This window comes from Macroventuria anomochaeta (assembly GCF_010093625.1).
Source record: "Macroventuria anomochaeta strain CBS 525.71 unplaced genomic scaffold BU25scaffold_26, whole genome shotgun sequence".
In the NCBI taxonomy this organism is placed as follows: domain Eukaryota; kingdom Fungi; phylum Ascomycota; class Dothideomycetes; order Pleosporales; family Didymellaceae; genus Macroventuria; species Macroventuria anomochaeta.
In genome coordinates, this window is record NW_022985387.1 from 344,035 (window position 1) to 360,500 (window position 16,466).

The 16,466-nt window shown below is 52.8% G+C and overlaps 6 protein-coding genes across 6 annotated transcripts; 3 read left to right on the plus strand and 3 right to left on the minus strand.

The window, feature by feature from the left end:
- Nucleotides 1–60: 60 nt before the first annotated feature.
- On the plus strand, nt 61–1,169 carry BU25DRAFT_412794 (Tctex-1). The gene is made up of 4 exons (XM_033706880.1): nt 61–180; nt 233–280; nt 331–405; nt 642–1,169. The coding sequence occupies exons 1-4, from the start codon at nt 175–177 to the stop codon at nt 912–914; spliced, it is 402 nt and encodes a 133-aa protein (XP_033559553.1). The 5' UTR covers nt 61–174; the 3' UTR covers nt 915–1,169.
- A 937-nt stretch (nt 1,170–2,106) lies between these two features.
- BU25DRAFT_346348 (uncharacterized protein) lies at nt 2,107–3,305 on the minus strand (the record flags this gene model as incomplete). Its single annotated transcript, XM_033703093.1, has 2 exons — nt 2,107–2,642; nt 3,005–3,305. 2 exons carry the CDS (start codon nt 3,303–3,305, stop codon nt 2,107–2,109), a joined length of 837 nt encoding a protein of 278 aa, XP_033559554.1.
- Nucleotides 3,306–4,337: 1,032 nt separating this feature from the next.
- Nucleotides 4,338–8,377, plus strand: BU25DRAFT_450118 (CHL4-domain-containing protein; the record flags this gene model as incomplete). Its single annotated transcript, XM_033709679.1, has 6 exons — nt 4,338–5,856; nt 6,293–6,865; nt 6,942–7,137; nt 7,188–7,254; nt 7,644–7,678; nt 7,709–8,377. 6 exons carry the CDS (start codon nt 4,338–4,340, stop codon nt 8,025–8,027), a joined length of 2,709 nt encoding a protein of 902 aa, XP_033559555.1. The 3' UTR covers nt 8,028–8,377.
- Nucleotides 8,378–9,401: 1,024 nt separating this feature from the next.
- BU25DRAFT_473953 (uncharacterized protein) lies at nt 9,402–10,120 on the plus strand. The gene has a single exon (XM_033710889.1). It carries the CDS (start codon nt 9,500–9,502, stop codon nt 9,791–9,793), a length of 294 nt encoding a protein of 97 aa, XP_033559556.1. The 5' UTR covers nt 9,402–9,499; the 3' UTR covers nt 9,794–10,120.
- A 207-nt stretch (nt 10,121–10,327) lies between these two features.
- On the minus strand, nt 10,328–11,370 carry BU25DRAFT_493001 (uncharacterized protein). The gene is made up of 2 exons (XM_033711686.1): nt 11,158–11,370; nt 10,328–11,090 (listed from the first exon to the last, which is right to left on the minus strand). The coding sequence occupies exons 1-2, from the start codon at nt 11,352–11,354 to the stop codon at nt 10,361–10,363; spliced, it is 927 nt and encodes a 308-aa protein (XP_033559557.1). The 5' UTR covers nt 11,355–11,370; the 3' UTR covers nt 10,328–10,360.
- A 196-nt stretch (nt 11,371–11,566) lies between these two features.
- Nucleotides 11,567–16,002, minus strand: BU25DRAFT_493002 (uncharacterized protein). The gene is made up of 2 exons (XM_033711687.1): nt 15,349–16,002; nt 11,567–15,292 (listed from the first exon to the last, which is right to left on the minus strand). The coding sequence occupies exons 1-2, from the start codon at nt 15,614–15,616 to the stop codon at nt 11,772–11,774; spliced, it is 3,789 nt and encodes a 1,262-aa protein (XP_033559558.1). The 5' UTR covers nt 15,617–16,002; the 3' UTR covers nt 11,567–11,771.
- Between the last annotated feature and the right edge of the window lie 464 nt (nt 16,003–16,466).

A 16,466-nucleotide genomic window follows, 5' to 3' on the forward strand; every position in this document is an offset into this window, starting at 1 on the left:
CTGTGTACGCGGACGGCCAAATTGGGCCTGGACGACGGGCGTAGCCACGCTAGCGGCGTAACAAACATTCACAACAACACACGCTTGCCTGCAATCGTTATCGACAACAGCCACACATACGTATCTGAATACCTCCACCGATCTATCCCCACATCTTCTACACACACATTCACAATGGCCGTTAGTAGTCTACCTGAATACCTCCAGGACACCTTGATACTGATGATTTTAGGCCGCTTCACCGCTTCCTACCGAGCAGCTCCAGCACATCGCCAGCAGCGTGACTACCCCCAGGCTTAATATAGAAATCATGGTTAACGTCATTGATAGGCCTGCGAACAAGCCATCGGCACAGCAGAGCTCTACGACCACTCCAAGGTCGCCGACTGGAACACTGCCATCATTGTAAGCCACCTGCCCCGTCACACAGCGCACGCGAGCAACAAAGACCTTCCTTTGTCTGTGCTGCATCACCAGCCCGCCTTGCTACATGATGAGAACATTTGGTCCGTGTTAATGAAGCGGCTTAAGACCCCGCCATCTGAATACAAAACCACAGCGCTTGTCGCACTCTGATCTACCTTCTGTTACTGTCGTTTACCAGGACACCGTTGCAGCTCAGCGGCTAACATTGTGTTTAGCAAAACATCCTTAAATCCCTCATCGACGCCACAACAGTAAAGACCGAGGGCGGTGAGCCCAGCCAACCAGCCTACAAGTACATCGCCAACAGCACCGTCATCCAGCACATTGGCTCTCCCTCAGAACCCGAGAAGCATGGCCGCCGCGGCATGCACAGCGCAGTCGGCGCCTACTGGAACAACGAGAAGGACGGGACATACAGCTACAAGTGGGAGGCCGCTGAGAAGAAGGGCATGGATATTGTCATTACAATTACCTGGATCGCCATATAGAGTATGAGCGAGGGCGATGGCAGGATTAGGGGGACCCTGAAGCTTGTCAACGAGCCTGGGAGGACGGCCTCACAGCTTAGTCTTGGAGGGAGGCTTGATTACATGGTGCGCACCATGGAGTTACAGAATCAGGCGAGGGAGCTGGGTGAGCTCCTGGATGGGTATAGGAAGAAGGTCCGTCGTGAGGCTGGGATCAAGTAATCTGTATAAAGGCGTTTGGTAGCATGTTTATAAGCCAGCGAATTCATACATCCGTTTCAAGTGAGTGCACTGATTACCTGGTGCATCTCTTGCGCTGCGTCCCTTGGGCGGAGATGAGAATTTGCGCTCTTTGAGCCGCTTGAGCGTTGGTCGTGATGCGAGGCCGAGGAGAGTCAGGGCGCCTGCTGTGGTGACGGTGTCCAAGATGGCAAAGCGCAACAAGAAAAAGAAGGAGACGGCCCACCGCATAATAGGGACAGAAACGCTATGAACCGAAGGGAGGCTGTTTTCTTTTCCTTCTTGCTGCGCGAGGAGCTTTCGCTGCCTACCTCTACCAGCATAGAACACTATTTTGAGCCTCCCTGTACAGACTCCCTCGGCTCTGCACGTACTTTGAGCATTGACGCCCAATGCTCATTATTACTCCCACGTCGCATCGCAACAATAACAATGTATGCAGATCTACCAAGCCAGATGGTCACCAGCACCACAGCCAACTAACAGAGAACTTACAACAAGACCCATCACCTCGATGGCAAGGGAGACTTCGAAGTGACCCTTCTGAAGCCCTCGTTCTGCCTCGCAAGTCAACCCCACAGCTACCAGCAAGCAGCACCTGTACGTCTGACGAACACACTGCCGATCCCAAACCCTTCAAAGCCCTCAAGCGACAGTGAATGCAGGGGCCTCCTCATAGGGTTTAGTTGCCGGAAGAGGCTCTTTGCGCAGGATATACGTATGGAGATCTGAGACTTGGATATGTGATGATGGAAAGATGGAGACTGGGTCTGAAGGATGAATGGGGTAGTCTTTAAATTATATTGAACAAACCAAAAGGCATCGCAGATATCGCAGTTGCTCGTCGCTTCGTGTGCTCTCCGAGCCCATCATCCAAATCGTAAAACCCTCAGCATCATACAGCCTGAGGTATCGAAACAAACCAATCACCGGAAACAAGTCGAATCACACTTTTGGCTGCGGCCTTCGTCCCCTACGCCGTGGTGCCCACACCCTCGGCGTGCGCAGGACTACTCCGCCCAGCCTTCTGCTCCTCATGCTTGGTCAACATCGCCTTGATGTCGGACGTCGAGCTGTTGCCGTTGCTCTTCTCAGTGATCAGGCCCTTGAGCCATGCGTTCTCGGTCTCCAGCTGCCCGATTCTGGCCTCGAGCTGCTGCACGCGGTCGCTCATGTCCTTGGCGGTCTTCTCAAGAGCTTGCTCGCGTTGCTTCTTCTTTACGCGGAAGCGCGCGGAAGCGGCGGTGTTGCGGCGGCGCTTATCTTCTTCGGCTGCGACGCGCGCGTGCTCGTCCAGGTGCTGGATGGGTGTGCCTACAGACATATCCTCGGCCTTGCGCTTCTTGGATGCCGAATCGTCATAGTTGATGGGCGAGATAGCGTTGGGTTGCGGTGCATATGTAGTCGGGAGTGGATAGTTGTTGTGTTGGGGCTGCGACAGGCTGGGCATGGATGTGTCGATGATTGGCGCCGTGTTGAAGTTGGAAAAGTCTGTGAATTGGAAGTCACCTGTAAAGAGGTCGAAGTCAGCCATGGCTGTTTTGTGAGATGGTTGAGGTTGTGCAGTGTGGTGTAACGAAAGAGTGCGGAGAAGGGCAGAGCTCAAGACATGAGTCGTGAGGTTGGTTGCTCGTGCTGGGCAGTTGCGTGCTTGGAGGGGATGTTAAGCTCAGCGGCCGGGCTGCAGCTCTCCTCGCGCTGTGAGTGGCTGGGGTCAAGAAGTGTGGGGGTTGTGATGCACAATGGTGGTGGGGTATGTGGCCTGCCTGCACATGTGATTGGCCAGCGCGAGGTGAACAATTTCCAGCCTTTAAAAGAGGAATAAAAGAGGAATAGAGCGTCAAGCGCGTCTAGCGAACAGTAAAACTTACCATTCAAGTTGAAGTCCATGTTGGGCTTTGAACTGGCGGCGCTGATGCTGTTCCTCGGGGTATGCTCGGCTGTGGATGGAGTCGAAGGTTTGATGTCGAAGTCAACGCCGAAGTCGATGGGCGAGTTGAGGTCGACATTGATGCCGCCGTTGATGTCGAAGAAATCGGTATTCAGGAATGCAGAGAAGTCCTCGGTGACAGGTTGCGGCTCTGCAGGGTTGTCTGAGAGCGGTGATAGCTGGTTCAGATTGGCAATGTACTGGGACACATTGGGTCCGCGCGGCCCCTTGTATCCCGACATGAGCATTCAGCGAGATGATCGAGGTTGACGATGGGCGTGAACAGATGTTGTGGGAGTAATGGAGTCAATATCGAGGGGTTTTGGTGGAGTCGGCTGGACCCGTTGAGAGGCTATGAACTATGGGTCCGAATCGGCGCGCATGCGTCAGCCGTGTTTGGCGTCGCTATCTCCGAATGCTTTGGTCGGTGGTGCAGTGGTTTACACGAGGAAGGTGTCGTGCTACAGTGATCGTGAGACAAGCAGGTGGTGGGCAGAGAGTGACAGCTGCAAGTAGTGACGTTGAATCGACTTCAGAGCCTGAATGGAATTGTGAGCCACTCAGCCCCGCGCTATCGGACGTGTGCAGAGCGTTAGGGTGACAGTTTTGCCGATGTAATAGCAGTGTTTGCCGAGATCGTGCGCAGTCAGTCCACTCACCCCACGCTCTCGCACTCGGGATCCTATCCGACCGCCGCAGTTCTTCCCCAACTTGAGGGACGCAATTCACGATGGTGCATTTCGAGTCGCGAGTATGCTGCGCTTTATGCGGTAATCTTCACTGCTACGCATGCACAATTGCTCTCTTGCCTTTGCTGTTGTCCTGTTGTACCGCACTGCTGCTCACTAATACCCAGGTTTGTAATCAAAGGAAGCATCGGAACGAGGGAAACCAATCATGTTTCACCACTCCGCACCGTGATTGTCCCGGTGATGGCGGGCGATTATCACGGCGGACGCCGGGGCTGCAGCGTTTGCAGCGTGAGGTGCCGTGGGTGTGAAGCGCTGCTGTGAAGGGCCCTGCACGTGAGTGCTGCAATCAGACGTGTCATGCTTCTGGAACGATTGTTTGAGGTTTTGACGTCGTCAAAGCAGACCCTGTGAAGAATAATCTTTACTATGGCTGGTCCCCTAGATGTCAGATGTGCTGAACCAAGATGAGGCGGCACAGTCACGTGCTTGCCTCGCCGCGCTTGACGCGTCCCAATCGATAAGGAAGCCACTCGGTAAACAACATCCATAGCTCTCATGTAGAGCATCAATGCGCCGCACGTCATGGCTACCGCTCCGGACTACAAGAACATTCCGCATTCGCACCGCCTGCCTGTCGCCCACCGCGATGTCCAGCGCACCTTCACGAGGCTCTCCCGCCAGTCGCTCATCTCGCTCGCGCAGCAATGGTTGAGCAGGAAGAACCGTGACTTCTGCAAGCCATTCTTACTCAGCGACCGCGATGAGGTAGATGACGAGGGGGACGATGACCTGAACGAGGAGCTGTATGAGCCGGCGCAGAGCTACGAGGAGCTGCTGGAGAAATACAACGAGCTAGCCGCGCGCAAGGGCGGGAGGAGAGAGGTGCTCGACCGCATACTCGAGGGAGACTGGAGGAGCGGGGTGTCCATGTATATGCTCGCGACGGCGGAGATACAGTACTTGCTAGACCACCCGAACTCTTTGCGCTGGACCGCAAGACGGCTGACCCGGATACCCAATGCGCGCTCAGCCATCACTGACATGGAGGTCACAAACGACTCTGACCACCTTCCCCGCTTCCAAGCACAGACGTTCATGTCGAATCTCGTCCGCGAGCTGACACCGCTGATGAAGGCGCACTACCTGATTACGAGGATCAAGACATCGCCCATGACCATCTTGCGCGTCTACATACACGACTCGCCGTACAGCAATGAGAGCGCACTAGCCCTGGAATCGAATAGCACAGACAGTGCCAAGGCAGTGTTCTTCATGTGGCCCAATGGTTCGCCGTTCGTGTACTCGTCTTTGGCTACACACACTGGGCAGGTGGTAGGAGATGACGGACGACACTTGAGAGACATTGTGCAGCAGGCGATACCCAAAGCTTTCTCACGACCTTCAGCAAGATATCAGCTCACAAGCACGAACTTCACCACCAAGTCGCTCGACGCTCTTCTAGCGTACCGCGGGCCGGGAAAGAGCAATGGCGCAACAGGAGGATGGAGTATCTTCCAGGACCATAGCTTCAGCCAAAACGCACTAGACTTCATTACTGCTCAGAAGAATGATGAACAGGGCAAGGACAGTAAAGGAAAGAACATTGCCAATACTTTCGCCAAGGTTGGTCCAGGGCGGCCGAAGCGGGCACTGGACAGCACCGAGACACCCGAGTCGAAGAGGAGGAAAGAAGTCGCACAGGGTCGATTCGGCACTTCTGCCCAACCAGATGATGGACAAGGGCTTGAGAGATTCGAAGTCCGCATCGATGATCCCTTCCCCTCCACCCAGAGCAAAGGTGTAGAGGCGGATGACGACACCTCAAGGACGAGCGCTCAGCCTTCAAATCGCGGTCGCAGAGGTCGACACTCAATATTCGACAGAACAGCAGAAGAGACGGAGCAAATTCAGAGCGACGACGGTTGGGTACCGAGCGTGCGCATCGCCTTCACTGGCACACACGTTTTCGCCGGCATCAGGCAACTGGTGGAGGAGGGCATCGTGGACGGCGAGAAGATGCCGGGCTGGATGACAGGCGAGGCAGGTGTCACAATAGGTGCAGTAAGAGAAGGGAGGATAAGAGCGAAAGACGGTGTTCCAGGTACTTGAGGGTGTCAATGTGGGCTTCACGGGCGTCATGATATCGGTATACCCAGAGTAATGAGGCGTAAGGCGTTCTTATTGTTGGCGCTACTGACGGTGCAAGGCTACCTCCCGGCGGCTGACGTTATGTCCGTTGTATTGATTCAATGCAATTGTCTTCCTTCGAGTTCGGCTCAGCCACTACTTCGCAGGGCCAGCTTTACAGTTGCGCCGGTTGTCACGTCTGGCGGAACATTTCTGTCACCTGGTGCCTGCCTCGACCAGTTGGCTAGCGATATATATGCTCTCTGGCCCACCTCTGCTCCAGCTTCCGACACCAACATCTGATTACACCCCATTCACCATTCTGCAGCCATTAAGCCGCGCCAATTTGGCGACATTCCCACTGTAAGTCGGCAATTTTGATCCAAAAGACGGTTCCTAATTCTATGCAGTTCGCGTCTACTTCCACGCCGACGACGACATTATCAACATTCATGAGCGTCTGCTCGACAGCAAGCTGCCCAACTGGAAGACCTACTACGCCGAACATGAGACGTCTACTGCGGCAAAAGGCGAGATCCATCATATCGATCGTTATACACGGGACGTGAGCTATGAGGCTCTCAGCTTCTGGCTCTACCAAGACCCTGGGTCTTTCAATGGAACTGCCACGATCAAGCTCGGTCCGTGTCTTGATTGTTTCGAAGGCGAGGAAGAACAACCAATCGCTTTGAGCTCCGCCATGCAGTTCTACATCTTCGCTGACCAGAGAGGCTGGCATAGGCTCATGGACGAGCTGATGACATGGATGTTCAAGAAGTACAAGCAACAGTCCATCCCGCCAAACCAAGAGAAGGTCCTTTGGGTCTACACCAGGACGGGTCATTGCTCTGCTTTAAGGCGCTTGTTTGTCGACCTACGTGTCAAGTTCTGCAACACAGACTGGGACACGACCTCCAACGTCGAGGACAAAGAGGATGCAGTGAACGAGGAGATGAAGCTGTGGCGCGAACGTTTTCTCTTCGGTGTGTTCGTCGCTCATGACAAAGCGAAAGCCTTGTCGGACACCCTGCACCTCAAGCAGTACCACACCCATGCCAGTAATGCCACTTGTGCAAGCTGCAGAGGAACTGGAATTAATCTCATTATTTTGGAGGATCAGAGGCAACACACAGGAACCGAGCAGGATCTGGGCATCTAGATATGGACATTGGCTTTCAGAAGGACTTTCGAGCAAAAGTGAGCTGTGGGTTGTAAGCACATTCGTGTCCGCCGGTTATCCATTTCTTCTCAAAATGTATGTTTCCATCACGTTCACCTCACCGAACTATGCTTTTATATATTCAGGCCTCTTACCTCCCCCGCAACACTCTCTTGCTTTGTCAGCTGCCTCGCACCTTCCCCAAATATATATGTTAGTCGACTACCTACCAAAGCTCTCGATGACCCACCCGGCTCTTATCATCCTCTATTTTCAATTTCATCTTGCAGTCGCTTCGACTAACGGAACAAGTACCCGTTAACAAAGCCAACATGTCCGTCAGTGAATGGTCCGTGCGTATGGAACACCCTGACAGTTGCGTTGCTGACGCCTTTCCAGGTCAGAGAAGCTTAAACGTATCCATATTTATATCAACAGCGAGGCCATCAACATCCACGAGCATCTTCTTGATGCCTTGCAAAGTGTTGGTGATTGGCGGTGCCTATTTATCAAATTTTACAGATCATGCCTGGAGTGCGACTTGATTGGGAGGCGTTGGAGGCGTGGACTCGCTGACAGAGTTCATCTTCTAATACTACCAGCGAGACCGCGTACCTCCAGACACTGTGCGTGTCCAGTAAGTCTATGATGAGATCGAGCGTGACAGCGGTCTTCACACGATATTCATCGATCTACACCTCAACTTTTGCGACTTCGACTTCGACGAACACTTTAATAATAATGTCGCTAAGCGGGAAGAGTTGCAAAGATGGCCGGGGGAGTTCTGGTTCAACTTCTTCGTTGCCCATGGAAATATGAAGCACAAGGAGCCCAAGGCTGACGGCAGTGATATGGAGAATGCAACATTCAAGGCTGAGGAAGAGTCTCCTCCTGACAATTCGCTTGTCTTGGACCTTATTCTCTACTACCTCCGCCACGATGGCAAGAGGATTGAAACCTACGACGAGGAGAACACTACTCGATGAAGAGAGAGACGAAAAGGGAGACATACTCGGCAGTATATCTGGTCAAGAACGTAACCGAGGCCAAGTGCAATTTCTTGATGGCACAAATCGTGGGCACCATGAATATGTTTTGCTTGGATCCTCGGTATTCTTGATCGCTTGCCGGAACCACGCAAGCCTCTACGTAGCTGCTTTATTCAAAAATTGCCGAACTGTTGGAATGATAGCGACATTCCACCGGAGGGGATACCTAGACTGCGGCAGTCTAACCGCATTTGAGACCCATATAATGCATCCTGCAGGATACTGTACAGTAGCGAACAGTAGCGTTGCTTGGCTGGGAGAGGGCTTGTTCGTGGGATCGTTTTAAGTCAACAGGAAACGTGCATTTGAAGAAAGTTATGAGGGTGCACTGTCAAGTGCACAGCCGGGGTGCATCGGTCTAACCGCATTTTGATGACCGGTGAAACGCTCCCTCGAATCTCGACCAGTGACGCTTACGCTTCCTCCTGAAAAGACACGCGCAGCGCTTATTCGTCAGATCAACTCCAGCCTGAAGATACGTGCAGAGAAGACAACGAAATCTCCCGTCAGAACCTTGCTTCAGATCTCGACAACAAGCCCCTAGTAACGCCATGCATACACGGCACTCGCATCCCATGGTATTGTCCGTCTGTCATATCAAGACGTAGAGACAACCTGATCTACAAGTCAACATTTGTAAGGACATCTCCCGCAGTGACAGATCCCCAACGCTGATGATGATTGCTAACCAACATAGTAGCATACGAGATGTCTACTTCGCACTCAACTTCCAGTCATGCCAACCTGGACCTCGAAAATGGTCACAGATCAGTATCACCGGCTTAATACGCGCTTCAAAAAGCAGTGCCAGACACCCCCGCTTCGACACCCGTGAATTAAGCCCAACCAATTGTAATAGCCTCCACCTCATTGCATCTGAAGCACACATTCATTGCTGGTGCAGTCTTGTTAGTTCATCTCCACAAAATACAGGGAACTAAAGTTCGACGGAGTCATGCTCAGACTGCATGTACTCGATTCTTACTCGGAAGTAACGGGCACATCAACAAGAAGGGACATTCAAAATCAATGAAATATTTCAAAGTCAAGAGAATCTCTACAATGCAATAACTTCAGAACAAAGAAAGGTCCCGTGCTCAATCTACGCTTCGCCTGCATAAGGTATCTAGGTACTTGCTTCGGCCTTGGTATACACCCAGCTACTGAAATTGTTTCCTGTGTGTTTCATTCATCGATTCGTTTTTCACTCTGTATCCGAGGCCGTTCCTACCGGCCTAGCGTCTTTTAAGAAGACAGCCGCAAACTTGTTTAGTGCATCAAGTCGACCCAAAATGCAAAGAAGCAGCACCTCATAAGGTGAGATATTCTGTGCACCTCTTTACCAAATCAACTGGGGCCGTAAACGCTAAAAACACCGCAGGTTCCTACCAACAAAGTATGGCAGAATCATGTGCGGCACAAAAGCTTTCCACCACTTTCCTCTTCTCCCGCCCCAGCTCGGTGCTCGAATGTGGGAGATGACTGTCGCACCTCGCACCGTCGAGGTCCGCATTCTTTACAAGAGCTATGTTGGTCGCATTGGAGGAAATCACTCCCCGATATCGTCTACGCTTGTGCCAGCACCACTGCAACCTGTCGAGAAGCGCGAAACCATGGGATGTATCAACAAGCCTTCTCTGAGGTCGCTGCAAATGTTGGTGCTGAACCGCGCTATGTTCGGCCGAATTTGGATATCGATATGATTTCTATCGGCACAACTTCCTTTGAGGCATTCGAGCCGGTTGCAGCGAGCATTAGACGGCTCAAGTTTGGGCGGTTAAACAGCGACGAATTTTGAGAGCCGCGAACTCGGGGATTTTGTCAATGCAAAGGAAATGCACGTAGTCTGTCAGGACGGCTTACTGGCGTGGCATAACGCTTCAACTGAGATCTATTGGTCCTGCGGAAGAGAGAACTTATTCTTCATCGATCCAGAAGATGGGAGGATGATAAGGAGCATAGAGATGGACCACTTGTTTGATCAGCCGCTGAGGGAACAACGGGTAGCGGAGGGGTTTGCGTTCGATTCTTGCCCGGTCTGCAAAGACTCCCAAGCCCAGGAAGACCTTTACGATTGAGTGACAAGAATGCCGACTGTGAGACGCCCCCACGGAGGCAGCACAACACACAGCATAAAATTCTCGAGGAGATGTGTATACGAAACTAAACAGATGCCTCAATGGACTAAATGGACTGGGATCGGTTTCAACATGCTCGCATTTCGTAGCCACCAATAAGCGATATCAACGTAAATCTGGCGATTAAGTTCATCATTTCCTTCGCGTGCTTTTCCGTGTCCCTTCTGCAGGTGGCTTTGTCTCTTGCGCCTTCCGCTTCACCCCCTGCTTCGTCGTTCTCTTCGCTGGTTCTCCGTGCGACAAATCATCACCCGCTGCTTCGCCTTTTTCCTGTCTGCTCTTTTTCTCACCAGCAGCCTTCCTCTTTCTGCCACTCTCACTCGCCGTCCTCGCACTATCCATAGCCGCCGCCGCTCCAGCCGCCGCCACCTCAACCCTCCTATCCCTCTCCTTATTCTCCTCAATCTTCTCACCCACAACCACCTCCGCATCCTCCTCAGTGTCCACCCCAAGGTCAAGCTCCACATTCCCCTTCCCCAACACATACGCGACCTTCTCCGCATCCACCGCCTTAACACCCAACCTTTTCCTCAACCCCTCAACGCTAGCGAGGATCTCTTTATACTCCGTAACGTTGTACTTGATAATCCTCAGCCACCCGCTCTTGCCGGGAGAGTCCCAGTGCGTCCATCTGAATAGTTCGTCTGAGAAGAAAGGCACTTGATCTGGCTGATAGACACTGAGGAGGAGGGAGGCGGTTGCGGGACCGATACCGCGGAGCTTTGTGAGGATCTTCAATGCTTTCATGACATCTCCATCATCCCTGTGTGAGGCGAACGCTTCTTGTGTAGTGCTCTTGAAAACGTCTGCTGGGTTGGATTTCACGAGGTTCATGAGTGCTGGGCGGTATGTGCCGTGTTTCCTGGATCTGCGTTCAGCGAATCGATTGCTTTCCGATTCAAATGTAACACGCAAGAGAGAACTCGTACAGTTTCCATTCCACCAATTTTTCAATATCAGCTTTCAGCAATGACTTCTCCCCTTTCATCTTCTCCAATGTCCTAGGGATCGTCTCATAGCGCAGTGTATCTAGGTCTGCCAGCGCAGAGGATGCTGTGTCTGGATAACGCGATAGCGTCGCGTTGAGTATTGAGAGGGAGATCTCTTCGATGTGGAGGGGCGACATGGTGGCGATGTTGATGTGGATGAAGGTGTTGATGATGTGAGGCTGGGAGACGCGTCGAAGCGCGTTTTCACGGGGTCACGTGGGAGTGAGATCATTGATTGATTGGTTTAACGTCCCATCAGGGGGTGAGATCATTTTTGATGGCAGGATTGTTGGGGACGACTTCTATGAACGTTGCGCCATTGACATCGCAGGAGATTGAAAAGGTGGTTGCATGAGTGAACATGATATTGTATCGCCTACGGATCTGGACTCTTGTGCTAATCCTCCAAGCTATACTAATCGAAAAGTCCCACCAATTTCGTTGATGCCGTGAATATCTCCATAGCGCCTCGCTGGGATGCAAGGAAGGCAATATATGCTACATCAACAAGACCCATACGCAGAAGTTATGTGTCACCAATCTGTTTCACCCAATTACATTGTCTCCCTTGGACGCTCTCTGCCGCGCTTGGGCGTGCCATCACCTCTTGTCGGCACCATGCCACCCCTCGTTGGTACTGCACGAGGACGACCAACAGGCTTCTTAGGTACTGGCGCACTGGCGGGGATCTCATCATCACTATCCGAGTCTGACAGATCAATAGCCTGCGGCCTCTTGTTGATGCTCGTGAAGGTTGACACTGGTGCCGTAAACGTGGTAGTCGTAGTCGTGGTGGAGTTCTCACCGTTGCGCTTCGATGTAGTCTTCTTGCCATCCATCTCGGGTCGATCGAACAGCGAGTTCGTAGCTTGAGGTGGCCCGTTGCGAATAGGCTCAGGTTCGAAGTCGAAAGCTAGTTCATCTAGGACTGGATCCTCAGCAGCGAGATCATAGAGGAAGTCGTCTACAGGCTCATGGTCGGAGTTGAACAGAGCCATCTTTGCACGCAAGTTCTCCTGCACCTCACGCTCGACTGCTGCTGCCCGCTCTTCTTCCTCGGCGGCTTTACGTTGAGCTTCCTCCTCTTGTTGTCGCGCCTCAAGAGCGGCAGCGGCAGCTTGCTGAGCAAGGATGAGTGCTTCACTAGATGGATCGTCCTCTTCGTGTGCGGCATCTTCATCCTCATTCGCAGGCTCAGCAACGATGTTGCCGGTGCTGTTCCTGTGATTCTTCGGTGGTCGGCCCTTGGGTCTGATGCCTGGCTGTGGTTCCGCTGGCATTGACTTCCTCTTCTCGGCCTGTTCGCGAGCCCTTTCACGGGCTCGTTCGCGTGCTGGCCGAACGTCGCCATCCCTGAAATCTGCTGGGAGCTCGGTGGGCAGGTCCTCATCCTCATCCTGGTTCTTGCGTGCGAGCCAGTTCGATGCACGTGCGCGAATGCGTCCAGGGTAGGCACCGTCTGCACCATCGTCGTCATCGAGAAGCTCTTCGTCTGAGTCGAGCGTGATCTCTTCGTATCGCTGCGAACCGCGAGGTCGACCGGGAGTTTTGGCAGGCCCGCCAGTATCTGTATTTCGCTTCTTTGTCGTATACGATTCATCAGGCTCCACTCGGTATCGGAACACTTTCGTTGCCTTCTCTTTGCCATCGATAGTTCTCGCAGCATTCGCCTTCGGCATGATATCTGATTGCAGGATAGAATCCATGTTGCCAATATCATCTTCATCTTCAGGTGTTCTCTGCCGCATCGCAGCCTGAGGGCGTTCGGGCACTGGTCGATTGCTGATATTCTCCAGGATCTGAGGGTCCAGGAATAGCTTCACAACCTTCGACTTATTCTTCATTTTGGCAGCAACAAGGATGAATCTATCCTCACGCTTCGCTTCGTCCAAAAGCCTGCGTTGCATCTCCTTATGATACTGCTTTCCAGAGATGTTCTTCGGTTCGAGGGGCTGGTCCTCGTCTTTCTTGTTCTTGTTCTTCTTCTTCTTCTTCTTCTTGCGGCTGTCTTCCTCATCCTCGTCCTGGCGCCCTCGTTTCTGTCCCAATCGCGGAATATCGCCGTTCTGTATTGTGTCGATCTCTATGGAGCCGCCGTTATCATTGACGTTGCCGTTCGCATCTTCAACTGGAGAGTATGCAATGCCGTTTCGCGAAAATGCAGGATCTTCGTCCATGTATCGAGGATCCAACGATGGATCTGCCATTCGGTCCTGTTCGGCTTGCTGCATGCGTCGCTGCATTGCACTCTGACCCATGCCATCCTCTTCCCGTATCCAGTTGAGGTTGGACACACTGAAATCAACAAGACACTCGACAGAGCGAGGATCGGCTACCTTCTTCGTGTCGTGGCCGAGAAGGGTGCCCTTGGGCTCGTAAGGATGCTGACGAGGGTCGCGCCGACAGTGTCCTGTGTTGCAGACCCTTCTACAGTGAGGGCACTTCCAATTGTGCTGCTCCATGACATCCAAAGGCATCATGTCGTGCGCTCGGAATAAGGTACCGTAACAAAAAGCCAAATCACAATTCGAGCAGAATGCCACCTTCCAGTTAGGGTGTCGATTCAGGCAGGTATGGCAAGACTTATGTGCCCTTAGCCGCTTCTTGGACTTCTTGTTTTTAACCTTCTTTGCGACACCGTAGGCATCAACTTCCACGTCCTCGTCCTCGGAATTGTCCTCGACTTGTGGAGCTTTGATGTCCACGAACGGTCGGATCTTCAGCTGCTCCTGGCACACTTGTGCCAACGTCTTCTTACCCAGATATCTCCGCTCTTCTTGCAGGGGCAGAGGTGTCTTTTCGGTCAATTGACCGTCGATGTCGATGATCTGGGCGCGCCACTCTTCGTACTTGTGAACGAGATCTTTCCACTTCCACTGCTCGACCCATTGGTAGCCAGATTGGCAACCGCAGCTACGACCCATGCAATAACAATCCATGCAGACATCATACGGATCCTCGGTCTCGTCGCTGAACAGGTTTTTGCAAGTCTTGCAGCTGAGGAAACGGTTGAAGATGTTACACCTGCAGTAAGCACAGGTGACATTGCTGTCGTACGGCAAGAATTCGCATTGCTCTCTGGAATTTTGGTCGAACATCTCCGAAAGCATGATTGACTTAAACAGATCGAAGAGCCGTTTGAAGTCTCGTTGTACCTGTCGAACCTTGACCGAATGCTGGATTGCTTCGGCTTGTTCGCCACCAGCTTCAACCTGAGCGCGAGCAGTTTTTATCAGTTGTGAGTATTTGAGCAGCGTATAGTAGACAATGGCTTTGTTCTTGTACTGCTCATCGCGACACACGATTCTGGAATTTGGCAGGGCTTCAGTCAGGGCGAGTTCGAGGGTTTCGACAGTGGTGCGGTTCCAGGCAATCTTCATAGTACGAGTGCCGCGGTTCCAGACTTGATGCGGGGCTAGCGGTGGAATCAGGATGAAGTCGCCTGGGCGCTGCTCTACGACGTACGTCGTGAAGGGCGCCTTCTTCCATGCGATGAGTTGCGCAAAGTGATTTTCCACCTCGATGTCGTGACCAAGAACAGACAGCCAGTACTCCGAAACCAGGTGACGGTCCTTCATCTCAGTCATAAACCAGAGTGACGATCCAGGATGCTCAGGCTTGCCGTCTTCGCTGATCTGCTTGGATGCATCCACCATGATGTTTTGGCCCAGCGATGCGCACATCTCGCGATGAGACGGCGTGTAGGTACCTTCGTGCCCAATATAGCACATCAAGTTCTCAGCGCGCATCTCTGGAGGCAGACTGCTCATCAAATCGCCAGCACGACCGATGCCGCGACTTCTGCGCCCGGTGGAGTCCTCCAGCGCACCAGCCCCATCAACCTCGCCAGTACTCTCGTTGAGGTAGAAGAGACCAGGGGGGATGTGGTCCTTGAGTTTGTCTTGCCAGACTTGCGGGCAATCGATGTCCTTCAGGTAGATACGCTGGCGAGTTTTGTCCCTGTAACTGTCCCGATTGTCGAAGAACTGATCTGTGAGCTTGGTCAAGTGTTTGAGATAGTGCTTGATTGTGAGAGGAATGTTTTCTTTCGCGGTGAGGTTGCGCGCGTTCTCCACTGAGATTATGTTAGCCACTACGCTCGCAAGAGTAGCTTTACGCCTGGCAACCTACCTTTGTCACCGTGGTTGTCACGCAGCCATGACGGTGTGAAGGTCCACGGATCTAGTACTTCTTCAAAGCCGTCAATGACCAGAGGTTTTCCACCGATGATGACATGAAGGAGAACGAGCTTCTCGAACTGCTCCATGCCATTGCTGGCGATCATCTCATAGGAGATGCGGTCCACATACTGGAAGTTTTCGGCGGTCTCGACGAAGGTGCGCACGTCGAAGTCGGGCGGTATGGGCTCAAAAGAGGCCCTAGGTCGAGTGGCGGGCATCTGAGAGGCTGTGGCGCATTCCCAGAGTCGCGTGTACGGGCGAGGTTAGTCACACCTCCGCGGTGTTGTGGTAGTCGCGCAGGTGATTGGAATTCAAGGCAAGCTTCAGCAAGCTGTCCCCAATCGCGTCCATGTGGTGAGGGAGCGCAGCGGCGCTGTCGCTGGTCGCAGTGGCGGCGAGAAGATGGTGTGTTGTGGCCGCGACAGAGAGCGTCGTCGCGAGACGCTGGGGCTCGGCTCGGAAACGTGCACACGCTAGCAACCTTCCTTCGCTTTCTTGTGTCGCTCTATCAACCTCACTCTCACCATCAACGCCGATCTTGCAAAGCTCAGAGGCAGGGTCAAGCGCGTCAAAATCATCGAAATCACACAAAATGTGCATTTGATGCATTCAGGCAGACTCAGCGCTTGTGTGGCGCGTCTGATACCAACTTTCATCGACACTCTTTCGGCAGGCGCCGGACCCGCTTTGTAATCACCATCAACGACTGGCTCAACCCCTTGAAGATCTAGCGTAACGGCAATGGCATCCTCATTCATTCGAGCTGGCCGGTATGGTGCACGACTCCATCAGACTGGCTGCACGCCAACACAGTTCGGCACCACATGGCGGAGGCCTTTGTCGTCAGCATCACTCCTGCCAATAAGATATCAAGCAAGGTCCACACAGCTCATCACATCGAAAAGCCCACCAACATGTCGACCAATAACGAATACTCTCACTCGTTTCACAATACCTGCCTCGAGCATAGCAACGACGACACAGGAACCACCACCTAAGCCATTGCCAGCATACAAACCACCCACGACTGGCCTCGTCTCCTACCTGCCTGCAAAAGTTATTCCATAT